Source organism: Coptis chinensis, chromosome 9 (assembly GCF_015680905.1).
Source record: "Coptis chinensis isolate HL-2020 chromosome 9, ASM1568090v1, whole genome shotgun sequence".
Taxonomy (NCBI): domain Eukaryota; kingdom Viridiplantae; phylum Streptophyta; class Magnoliopsida; order Ranunculales; family Ranunculaceae; genus Coptis; species Coptis chinensis.
Window position 1 is genome coordinate 39,314,556 of NC_141464.1, and position 12,368 is coordinate 39,326,923.

Below are 12,368 nucleotides of genomic sequence, written 5' to 3' on the forward strand. Positions count from 1 at the left end.
TGAAAAATGGTCGCAATGCAGGGTGAAAACCGGTGATTTTAGTCTCCAGTTGATTTTAAGGTGAAACCTTTCATCGAGATAGTGACTGACTTGTTAACTTCGGACAGGATGTTACATTCCGTCTCGTGTGTTTTTTTCGATTTTTTTTTTCGGACGGAATGTTTCATTCAGTTTCGCGTGTTTTTTCGGTTTTTTTAAACTTCAGACAAAATACCAGAAGGGATGTTACATTCCGTCTTGATCAAAAAGCCTCTAGGTGGAATCTAACATCCCGTCCGAGATATTTTATTCACCTTTGCATTGCACAGCTTCACCTTGTTTTTTACCAAAACAGTGAAAAAGAGAGTGAATGAGTGCTGAGGTGGCGGTGATAAGAGGGGGATTATTTTCACTTGCATTGGAAATGCTCTTAGGGTGTGTTTGTTAAATTTTAACTCATGGAAAGGAAAGAAAATAAAATGGGTGGTCCACTATAAAATGGAATGGAAATGAAATAATTTTAAATGGTATGTGTTTGGTAAACTGGGGAAAAGAATAATCATGTTTGTTTGCAAAAACTATGGAAAATAATAATTGTATTGTTGAGTGTGCTATGGAAAAAAATTTAAGTCTCTAGCTATCTATTTCATTTCTTTTCCACAAAATTTTTAGGGGTTAGCTAAAGACACAAAACCTTTTTCATTTCCATAATTTTGTTTCCATATGGAAAAACAATTTTCCTTTCCATGGATAAACAAACGCCTTAAAAACTATAGAAAAGGTGAACCACTCTTATTTTCCTTTCCTTTCCATAGTATTTCTATCATAACAAACACACTCTTAGTGTCTGCTGGATTGAATCAAATCTTAATGGGCTCGATGCCAGATTACGAGTGGTGCCTATTTTTTTTTTCCAAAAATATAATTTTTCTGAATTCCAATCCGATATTTTTCCAAATTTAGCCATAATATTTGTGTTACGATATCTGAAATTTTGATATCCAATTTTTTCGAAAAATAATTGGATTGGAATTGGATGTGTTTTCAAAATCCGATCCGATTTTCGATTAAATTTTGAATTTTTAACATATAGCGGTCTATTTCATATAGTTACTAAATTAAAACTACATATAGTTTACAAACTAAATAAAAATCTTAAAGAAGTATAATATTGTCTCAATTTCTCCCATCTTCCTATTTACTGAATTAATGTATTAACATGCCATAAAGAAAAAACTTGCTGAATGAATGTGTTAAAAAGTCTAACTTGTTTACTGAATTAATACATTTCAAAATGATTGCTAAATGAATGTATTAACTGGATAAAAAATGGTTATCCTAAAAGAGAATCTGATTATATAATTCAAATTTTCGATTTGCTTCCGTATTTTGCGGATTCTGAAATTTTCGAAAAATTTTCAACTTTTCAAACTTTTCAAATTCGAAAAAAAAAAAATTATCATCCGAAAAATAATTGGATCGGATTTGAAAAGGATATTGCCATTGGAAAAAAATTGGAAATTTTCCGAAAACCCTTTATCAAATCCGGTCCGAAATCACCCCTACAGATGACCCATGTATTGAAATTCATCCATATATAGTGAAGCCACGTTGGAAATGGATCAAACTAGGGGTTAAGGCAAAAAGGGAAATAAAAAGCTTTTTGCTGATAGGTAACTGACATAAATGAAAAGCAGGGGTATATCAAATGAATTTCAAAACAGAGGATATCTAAAAAACACCGTTCAAAACAGGAGTCTATCTCAAATCAAGGCTCAAAATTTCGATATCGGTTCATATATCGGTGTACCCAAAAACCGAGATATATCAGATATATCGGATACCTCGGTTTTTTTGGTGACCAGTCCAAAGTTTCTAAAATATCGGATATCTCACCGATATATCTCGGATATCTCGCCGATATATCTCGGATATATCGGATATTTTGGAAATTTCAATATTAAGTTATTAACAATTGGTCAAAAAGTCAACTGATATATATCGATTATCTCGGAAATATCGATTATATCGGCGATATAAACTTTCATATCGGAAATTCCGATATATTTCGGAAAAAAGGGTTCAATATTTGGTGGACATATATCGGAAATATCGATATCGGTGTACCAATTTACCGAGATATATCAGCGAAATATCGGATATCTCGGCGATATTTTGGGCATGTCTCAAATTAACCCAAAACCTTTGACTAAACATTGAGCTGCAGTGTCTCTGAGTTTTGATTACTTCGTAGCTCATCTCAACGAATAAATGGGATGAGAAGGTACTCCATTGCGAAAAGCTACATGTACACAAAAACATTTCTGCACTATCAGTATCAATCCTGAAAAATAAGCAAATTTGCTATAGATATCACGATAAACTTGTGGCATACAATTTGTTGTTAGCTGAATTTTGCTCCAGCGTTCAAGGTTTAAAAACATCCCTAACAGTTATGTTGCTAAATTTCGTCAATGTTGCTTAGTTGTCATGTTGAATTGATGACATTAGTGACGTCCTACCAAATTTGAAATCGGGTGCTCAATTAACTATTCCAATATTTTTGCGGGGTTTTTGTCCATTGTATGGTCGTGTTTGTGAAAACCCCTCAAAATAACAATCATCATAAAATACTTCAATTCCGTCTCAAAACTATTAACAGACGGTTTGTTTTTTCGAAATACCAAATTTATCTCCAAATTAACTAGTCATTAAAATTTCATTCATATTCTTTTATTACCAATGACTTTCTTCATAACTAAAGTCAGTTTTCTCACTCTTGTATTCTGAAATCTTTTCATGGGCGATAGTTTTGATAAAATAATTCCAATTCAACTTAATTCATCTCTCATTCTTTCTCAATTATTCATTGTATCTTCTTGGTTCATCTGAACTGAAAAATATATGTATAATCAAAGTTTTTCAATAAATTTGGGGTTTTTTTTATAAATAAATGTGGGGGAAAATTTGGTATTTCACAAAAACAAACGGTATGTTAATAGTTTTCGAGGTAGAATGGGAGGTCTTTTGTGATGATTGTTATTTCGGGAGTTTTTTCACAAACGCGACCATACAAGCGGGGTGGGGGTTAATACAAAAAATCCCTATTTTTGGGTAGTCATTTATTTGTTAATTTACTCTAGCTACGAAGAATTGAAGAAATAAGCCCTTGAAGCTAACTTACTTGACCGATGAACTTGTATGTAGATGCTAGAGATGCTTTATTTGTAAAGTCAATAGATCGAGCACGTACCCAGAGCATGAAACCAAGCGTACACTGACCTAACACCTGAAACCATCAAATGATATATATACTGATATTCAGTTCATAGACCTATTTTTATTTATTTAGTAGACAATTTAACGTCACATATATAGGAACTTGAGATACGTAAATTGGTGTTGGAGATGCAACACATACAGTGACAAGCTTGCAAAATGTGTTAGGTGAAAAAGCTCCAACCACTGCTGCAGAACCATATGCTGTCAACAACAGACTGATGCAAAACCGGAATACCTGCTTCACGGAGTACCAAAGGCAAGAGGTAGCTAGATATGCGATTTTACTATAAAGAAATCCGGAACCATAACCTAAAAGGACTTAGCACATTGGAAGGCATTACACGACGGCGTACAACTTTTAGCACATTCATCGTGGGGCAGAGAAATTCAACTTACCTTTTCCTGGCCTAGTTGCAAAGCAAAAGATGGATAGCCAAATTTTCGATCCCCTTCCACATCTTGTAGATCCTGTTGAGAAATAACATGACTAAAAGCATTCAAATTTGGTTGCTAGTGTTTGTATATGTTCGTTGTATTGTTGGTGGTGATCACAGTTGTAGTGGCGGTGGATATTATTGGTGGTTATGGTGGTCTAGTGGTTTACCTTAAACAATGCTATTACAATAGCAAAGGCGAACATGATAGGGGTTCCAACTATCAAAGACCTTGGAAACACTACAAGCCTTAGATGTACATACTTCTGCAATGTAGTAACCAATATTATTACCATCAGGCAAAATAAAGAAGCATACGAGAGTCACAAAGTAAAATGGGATATTATTTTACATTATTGCCTAAACCACTTTAAACATACTGGATTACTTGTCATACCTGAAAGTGTACAAAGAAACCGACAGGGATAAGCAGAGACCTCACAGCCATGATGCTTGCCGCAGCAAGAAATGGTTTCTTCTTCCAGTGGAGAAGGGGGAGCTACATCAAATTGCATTAAACAAAAATTAAGGGCCATCCTCATGTTAAACTTAATAGATTGGACTTACTATGCTTGTTCTTAAGCCCAAACAAATAAATGAATCTAACACCATATATGTCATCAGACTTAGGCCCTACCGGACACCCCTAGCTATCGCACACTTGGTATCCTCTATCACTCGTTGGGGTCAACCACAAGTCCACAACCCCACAACTTAGAACATTTTTAGGAGTGATATCAATCTAGCATTAAACACCAAATTTTCAACAATTTGGTATTTTTTCAACTTTAGGAGAGTCACATATTGATGAAAACACTAAAAAAATACCAAACCAAATACCAAATCGGCCAATATTTGGTTCCATTTTCTTTGTATCATCAATCAAGTTTTGCCAAAACCGGCTTTTTTCCAAAACCGCGCAGTTTTGCCAACACCGCGTGGGCTTGGACTTCTAATTGGGCTTATATGGCACGGTTTTCAGGTTTTGTGAAAACCACGCCAAAGATTGAGAAAGAAAAAAATAGAAAAAAGTTTATGTGCCCATGGCATGGTTTTCTCAAAACCGCGTGGGCTTGGACCTGTCAGTTGGGCTTTAGTGGCGTGATTTTGGAAAAACCGCGTGGACTATATGGCGCGGTTTATCCAAAACCCCGTAGTTTGATGCGTGGGTGTTTTTTTGGTTCAAAATTTTGGTGTTTTTTTTGGTAGCTCTCCTAAATATGCTCTTACGACATTTTTTTTTTTTTGATAAACGATACTTTCTTTATTTACTTACTGATTAATCGTTCAGTACAAAGTCCTTGAACATCCGCTCTTATAGAGCTTAATACAAAAGCAGTGGATGAGACCACCGGAAACGAAGAGAACTCATTTAACAAGGGTTGAATCACTTCCGGTATATTATCTTGATGAGGGATTGGATTGGTCATCCAATCAAGATCGGTACTTTGTGTCGACGATGTCGAAAAAAAAGTATCAACCACGGTTAAGCTTCTCTATAGTTCCAAACCATCCTTGTATGCCTGAATCCCTTCAATAGTTGTTTGATGTCTTCTATTAGAGCTATGACAGATGAAGGTGATTCTTCTTTCTCACCAATTATTGCTTTATGAAGGAAGGATGAGTCCACTTCAATGATGATGTGATCGAGTTCTAACTTCTTTGCTACCAACAATCCCATTCTAAGTGCATAGCATTCCATCAATATGGCATTAGCTCGCTTGAAAGGTGTTGCAAATCCATAAATAAAACCACCATATTCATTTCGTAATACTCCACCCGCTCCAGCTGGCCCTGGACAACCTAAGGCAGACCCATCTGTATTCAATTTCAACCACCCGCTAGGAGGAAATTGCCAAGTTATTGAAATCGCTACTTTGGCTATCTCAGCTCTCACGGCAGTAGTACTATCTTCATCTTCAGCGAATTTGAGCATAGATTTAACTTTGTACAGAAAATGCATTATGTTCGCATCCTTTGACCGAATCGAGTTTTCTTGCTAACCAAATACACCAAAAACTATTGCAAATTTTTAACCAAATCTTGGTCTACCCGATATTCCTTGCACTTGTAGATGACCTCCTCAATCCATTGTTTGAAAGTTATGAAATTTGTTCTTTTTCCATATATTATGGAGTGTAAGTTTAGAGCTCTTGCAAAAGGGCATCCGATGAACAAATGATGTAATGATTCTTCTTCATGTCGGCATAAAAAGCATTCTTGATCCACATGGAAATGATGCCTTAATAGGAAATCTGAAGTAGGAATTACCTCTTGCGCTCCTTGCCACATACAGTACCTGATTTTGTATGCAACCTTACATTTCCAGATAGAAGCAAAAATCTTTTTATTGTGGTACTTTGAGGGGTCAATCCAACCTTGAAGCATCCGATAAGCAGATTTAACTATATAGCATCCTTTATGGTGTGGAGCCCAATATCGGGAGTCTTGAGTTGCATGAATCTTCAGCGGGATAGTCAATATCCGATCTGCATATTCCATCGGCCAGTACTGTCTAACTAATTGAGTATTCCATCGTCGATTGACAGGATCAATGAAATCAAAGAACTCTATCTAAAATGCAATTGTAAGGTTTTGAATCAAAGGAAGTTCCAACGGTGTTCCCGTGACCCATGCATCCAACCATGCTTGAACAGATAATCCATCTCCAATGCGCCAAGCAACACCAAAAGATAATAGATTCCTCAGATTATGCATCACTTTCCAAGCTGAAGACGCTGAACTCCGACATCTAGCTCGCCAAAAATCAACATTAGGAAAATATTTGTCTTTCATGTATTTTGCCCAAAGCGAGTTTTGATGCAAAAGATCCCATGCCTTCTTACCAAGGAGTGCAAGGTTCTGAATATCAAGATTTTTTACCCCAAGCCCTCCTGCATTAACTGGGGTACAAGCTAAATCCCATGAAAAATAATGCATTTTCCGCTCCGTTATATCATGTCCCCATAAAAAAGATCTTCTATACTTATCTAACTGATCAATCAGTTCATATGGTAGTTTGATACATGACATAATGTGAGAAGGAAGAGCAGAAAGAACCGAGTTAATTAGAGTTAACCTTCCTCCTTTACTCAGTAAAATAGTTTTCCACTTGGCCAGTCTATCTCTGAACCTTTGCACCAAAGGTTGAAACTTATCTTGATGAGCCCGTCCGAGGACAGATGGAACACCAAGATAGCTTGGAAAATGATGAGTTGTTGGAACTTTGAAGATCTTGAACATGTCTTACGACATGAGTATGTGAAAAGGACATGGTTTGGGCATCAAATGTGTCACCTGAAAACATTTAATAATAAATAAGAATTCTCATTTTTCACATTCACAATTCAGAAATTTCAGAATCCAACTGGAAGATGAACCAGGTTCCAAATCCCAGTCGTCTTGGAGTCGTAAGGAAGACCGATTGATACAAATTGAACCCTCAGTCATCAAAGACATGGGTATCACCAAAATTCAATTGTCAGGAATGTATTATCATTCTGTTGTCGAGGACTTACATTCACAGAATATATAGTTCCAAGTGAAAAAAACATGAAAAGAGCAAATAGCGGTGGTGGGGAATAAAACCGCAATCCTAAAGCCAGGCTCTGTAGAACAAAAAGATCAAGAAAGAATTAGAAGAACAGTAACCTACTGATAGATTTTAATTATGTATAGCCTAATCAATAGCCTAAAAAGATATCTGTGTGACTGTGTGTCAAGAAGAAATTACCGAGAACAAACAGGTGGTCACAATTGCTCTCCCGACGTTCATAGAGAATTCACCAGAAGCGAGTGGAAGATCGGGCTTGTTTACCTTAGTACGTACAAGGGGATACAAGCAGAAACATTAGACTACAAGTGTACGAGTGCACCGCCCAACATTGAATATTACAACAGAAAATGTTAATACCTTGTCGATTTCAACATCGTACAACTGATTCAGTCCAACCACATAAATGTTCATCAGTAGTGTCGGTACCAATGCCTGAAATAGCATGAGAATTACTGAATATCCTGGGTTGAATAAAGTTAGGGGAAACTCCTCTACATTTCTCCATTTAATTTATTACCTTCAGAAATTCCATAACAAAGTTGAGACTGAGATCCCTCATTGTTTCCACTGGCAGAAGAGACATGGATAATATTGCTGAAATCTAATTAAAAAATCCAGCGAAACACTACTTCAGTTCCATTTTCTTTCAAATATTGCTAAAGTTATTGATGCAAGTTAATTATTTTTGGTATGTGTTTGCATATATTTAAACTTACAGTGAAAGCCACAGTGTGAGGACGAGAAAACCTATAGAATGCATTCAGTTTCTGTGAAAGACTAGTCCATGCTGTATGATCAACCACAGATTGAAACTCATAACTGATTTCCTGTATAGAACAGAAACATCTACCAAGTGATCTACCATGGTTGAGCAGTGATGACTTCTTATTGTTTTGCAGATAACTATGAGAGAGCTTCCCAAGGTCGTGTTGGTAAAAACTACAATCCAAATGATTTACTCGAACTTGTGACTGTATCAAACCTATTAAATTAAAAAAAAGCTAAAATATTAGAAACTAAACTATACAGAATACCACATTTTGGAGCTGCTAAGTTTGGAATGAAGTTCTCTAGACAACAACAGAGCAACTAACTCAAGGAAGACCAGAAATCAATTTTGTATCAGGAGCTTTTGGCTATAGAAGCGGGACTCAAGGGCTGCACAACTTCAACCGAGTGCAAGTCAATTCTGACTCCGTATTAGCTATTCAAATAGTTAATGGTGCAATATCCCCTCCTTGGTACTGTCTCAATACAGCTTCATCTATCATATTATTGAAGAATCAGCTTCAATGGAGCAATTTCAGCTACCATTGCTATCCAGAGATGAATAGGGCAGCTGATCACCTTGCAAAACTAGTTGTTATGGATCATATGTTTTACTTCCATCCTCCTCTTCGAAATGTACTTAATGATATTATAGAAGAAGATACCGATGGAACAACATATGTAAAAAGTAACTGCTCAATACATGTTTGTTTGGGTCTGCATAATTATGGGGTAATAATTTGTTTAGAAAAAAAAATGTACTTTTTTTTTTAAGGTAAAAATGTTTCATTAATTTGCACTCAAAATCATGTACAATACCATAAACAGAGTACACGAAAGATGGACTACAAATGGTTTGCACTCCCCATCACCCCGTTATCGGTCGAGTCATGCGGCTGGGCTATCATATGGGTCAGCACGACCTCTTTACAGCTTGGGTGAAAGTCCCTGCAGATTGAGAGAGGTCCTCAATAAGCACCAAAAGCTCAAAGATGCATATAATCATGCTTATAGCTACATAAGTCCCTGAAGATTGAGAGAGGTCCTCAATAAGCACCTAAAGCTCAAAGTTGCATGTAATCATGCTTGTAGCTACATAAGTCCATCTAAGACCAACACGTACGTCGTCAAAAAAGGTACAACCTAACCAACAATCCACAAGGGCACAAGGTCCCCTATGACATCCATATCCTTGCTTTAAGGATTAGTCGTCATTCACCATTAAGTTTTATCAACTCATCCCACCTGCATATCAATTCCTTGAAATTGTGCTCCTTCCTCAATTCATGACTTGCTCGAACATAGCCTTATCTAACGTACTATAGGTTCTCTTGGAGAAACTTTCTTCCACTGCGTGTATTTAAAACCATTCATTATAGTCGGCCCATGGTGACTCTACTTAATTAGACAAAGTGTATAAAAATTTAATTAGATATGTTATCTCGATACAAATCAAGAATTGTCACTCCGCATAGTTTAGAATCAGTTTTAAAGGGCAATTCCACATTATCTTTACTTTTATATAAAGAATCAGTTTTATTTAAATATTGCCCAGGCTCCAACCATTTCTTTTCCTAATTATAGAGGTTTTACAGAAATTGTGTAAAACCTCTTGTTTGTGTATTCAAAGATATTTTTCCCGGAATTTGTCCTTCTGCAAAAAGGAAAGAAAAAGTGTTCTACCCATGAGCAAAACATGAAAAGACTAAACTCCAAAAGGAAAAATAGAAGAATAACTTAAGAAAAATGCCAATGGTTAATTGCTCGATCTACCGGCCGTGAGCGAACATGAAAAGAATGCACTTGCCTTGACAATGTTGAGCATAATATCTTGGTACCCTAAGCTAACAGACGAACCTGAAAGAGCAGTTAGCATCTCTCCCTCTTTCTATGTGTTTAATCGTTTGCTCTTCTTTTTTTCGTAACGTACGTATGTAAGCTTTATATAGGTGAAAATCAAAATGGGCATGTCAATATAATTCGATATAGTATGTCGTTACCATTATTTTTTTATTTTATTTTTGACGAACTACCATTGAATTATGTTTCCACTTGGATATAGATCAATAATTAAGATGCATGCATGTCAAATGAAATAATAAGATCTTTACCAAAAGATAAAATAAAATAATAAGGTGTCGACAAATTAATTGTACCACAAAGCTGGAGGGGAAGCCACATTGTGGCTAGGAAGGGTACGTGTACAGTGCCCCACGTGAATTTTAACGAAAACGCTAGTATGAAAACTAATTGAAGTACGTTCTTTAATAATGGACAAAGACTCAGCCGGATACAAATTGTTAAAAAGTTCTGGCATCAAGCGCCGCAAATTTACATTATTTACAATATGTCCGGACGAGTTCTAAATTGTTGACTTCGTAATTTTCAAAACGCCCACTTAGCGTTGGAGGATGGTGTTCCAAGTGGACGTCCAAGTTTAAAATCTAATTCTTTTTACACTTTTCCATTAGAAACTATAGAATATGTGGATATTTATAATATATATACATTACTATGTAATTGCATAAGTAAAATCTTATTGGTATATAGGTGGAATTTACACCCCCAATTGGAGATGCTCTAAGAAACAAATTATGTACAACTTACTATTCAAAAGACATACAAACCTTTATATAGACTTTGTAAGTTTCTAAATTAAAACTCAAACACTTAATTTTATTATTAATTATTACCTTGACTATCTTAGTATACCCAACATCTATTTATTATTGTCAAATATATATATTTACTTCTCATTCACCAAATCGGTCAGTTTTGAATAAATACTAATTATTTTGACTTTTTGACTAAATTTGAATAATTCAAAACCACACTACTCGACCAATTCCAGAAAATACATCTATTCCCAAGTTTGATTGTTTTCAACAATTATGTACGATAGATTTTGTTGTCAAACTATCCTATCTCTATGGCTCTGTTTGGCAGTGTGAATAGAGAGTCCATATTCAGGAATTGGTGACGTGGCAGTCATGTTTATCTTGTATAGGTGTTTGGTCTGTCTAAAACGTGGATACTCTAGTAAGCCCCTTGAATTGCAGGAACACAAAAGTGTGGATAAGCAAATCCAAAGGAAAAGTCCAGATTCACTAAAACATGTTTTCTATCCATGAAAGAGAAAATAATAAAAATAATAAAAACACATAAAGAATGTTTTCCCTATCTCTTTCTCCTCCTCCCTCTCTCTCTTTCATGGGAATCTTATTAATGGAACTATAAATCTTATGTATTTTTTTTTTTCCACCTTTTTTTATTTTCTCACATTAAAACTTTTTTTTTTCTCCAAAAGTAGTGTTTAAATCTTCACATTATTAATCAAATCAAATTTTTTTTTTTTTTTTTTTTTTTGGATGTTTTTTGTATAAATCAATTGGGTGCTTATGTATTCAATATTTAATTAGAGTTTTTTTTTTCCCTTTTATTTGTTTTTAAGTTTTTATTTGCAAATTTTGTATATGATTTTTTTTTTTTTTTTTTTTTTTTTTTGTATGATATAAAAAATGAGTATATAGGTGTGAATGTCAACCAAATAGTAGCCAAGTAAAACATGTGATAGGATAAGAGGCAGACACACAAGTACTCCATCTCATGACTTGTATCACCTAATCATAGTTAAGTAATACAATATCTCTTGCAGCCAAACAGAGCCTATATGACTTACTAAGCCAGCTAGCAGTGTTAAGAAGTAAGCCAGTTTTATGATAAAATCTGTTTGCACAATAGATACCAAGACCACTAAGTTGTAATGGAAGCGTTGATAGACACCACTGAAGATCACCAAAGCCGTGTCCATATGAGACAACAATGACATTAAGGGCTTTGCGAAGAGAGCAGTCAAATAACTCGGCTACTTCCTTAAAGTGTGACAGAGGGCAAGTGCGCACAATGAACACAAGTTTTGTTAGCCTAATGCATGCTCAAGGTAGAGCCAAATCACACAGTGGATCATTAAGTTGGGGTATGGTAGTAGATTCATCCATGGTACAAAATATCAGGATATGGGTATTTATCGATATTCAATTTCTAGATATGTATCGTGGATATATCCTCCTCTTTGGGGATATTTGACATTGTTTCACATACAAATATTATGGATATATCCAAAATATTGACAAATATCGTGGATATTGTGGATATTTTTTGATATATCATGATACATTATTTATATTTATTTGTAATATAATGATAAATATTAAATAAAATTATTATATACACAAAATATCGCCAAATATCGCAAAATATCCCAAAATATTGCAAATATCGCAAATATCATCGAAATATCACTGATATTTGCAGTCGTATATATCTCTGAACATATCGTAATATTTATA

General features: G+C 35.1%; 2 protein-coding genes across 4 annotated transcripts; both read right to left on the reverse strand.

Moving 5' to 3' along the window:
• Positions 1 to 1,446: 1,446 nt before the first annotated feature.
• Positions 1,447 to 4,193, reverse strand: LOC147475932 (putative homogentisate phytyltransferase 1, chloroplastic). The gene is made up of 6 exons (XM_086584458.1): positions 4,093 to 4,193; positions 3,866 to 3,961; positions 3,658 to 3,729; positions 3,401 to 3,496; positions 3,164 to 3,268; positions 1,447 to 2,281 (listed from the first exon to the last, which is right to left on the reverse strand). The coding sequence occupies exons 1-6, from the start codon at positions 4,141 to 4,143 to the stop codon at positions 2,240 to 2,242; spliced, it is 462 nt and encodes a 153-aa protein (XP_086440584.1). The 5' UTR covers positions 4,144 to 4,193; the 3' UTR covers positions 1,447 to 2,239.
• A 2,148-nt stretch (positions 4,194 to 6,341) lies between these two features.
• Positions 6,342 to 9,929, reverse strand: LOC147475933 (homogentisate geranylgeranyltransferase, chloroplastic-like). Of its 3 annotated transcripts, XR_015208252.1 has the most exons (8): positions 9,827 to 9,929; positions 9,265 to 9,673; positions 7,968 to 8,967; positions 7,769 to 7,852; positions 7,609 to 7,683; positions 7,429 to 7,512; positions 7,214 to 7,303; positions 6,342 to 6,992 (listed from the first exon to the last, which is right to left on the reverse strand). XR_015208252.1 is itself a non-coding variant. In XM_086583364.1 (7 exons), the coding sequence occupies exons 3-7, from the start codon at positions 7,832 to 7,834 to the stop codon at positions 6,942 to 6,944; spliced, it is 366 nt and encodes a 121-aa protein (XP_086439490.1). In that variant the 5' UTR covers positions 7,835 to 7,852; positions 7,968 to 9,673; positions 9,827 to 9,929; the 3' UTR covers positions 6,342 to 6,941. The 3 variants fall into 3 exon arrangements, 2 of the variants coding, with proteins under 2 accessions (XP_086439490.1, XP_086439489.1); XM_086583364.1 differs by having other exon boundaries at positions 7,968 to 9,673; XM_086583363.1 differs by lacking the exon at positions 6,342 to 6,992 and having other exon boundaries at positions 7,028 to 7,303; positions 7,968 to 9,673.
• Positions 9,930 to 12,368: the final 2,439 nt, after the last annotated feature.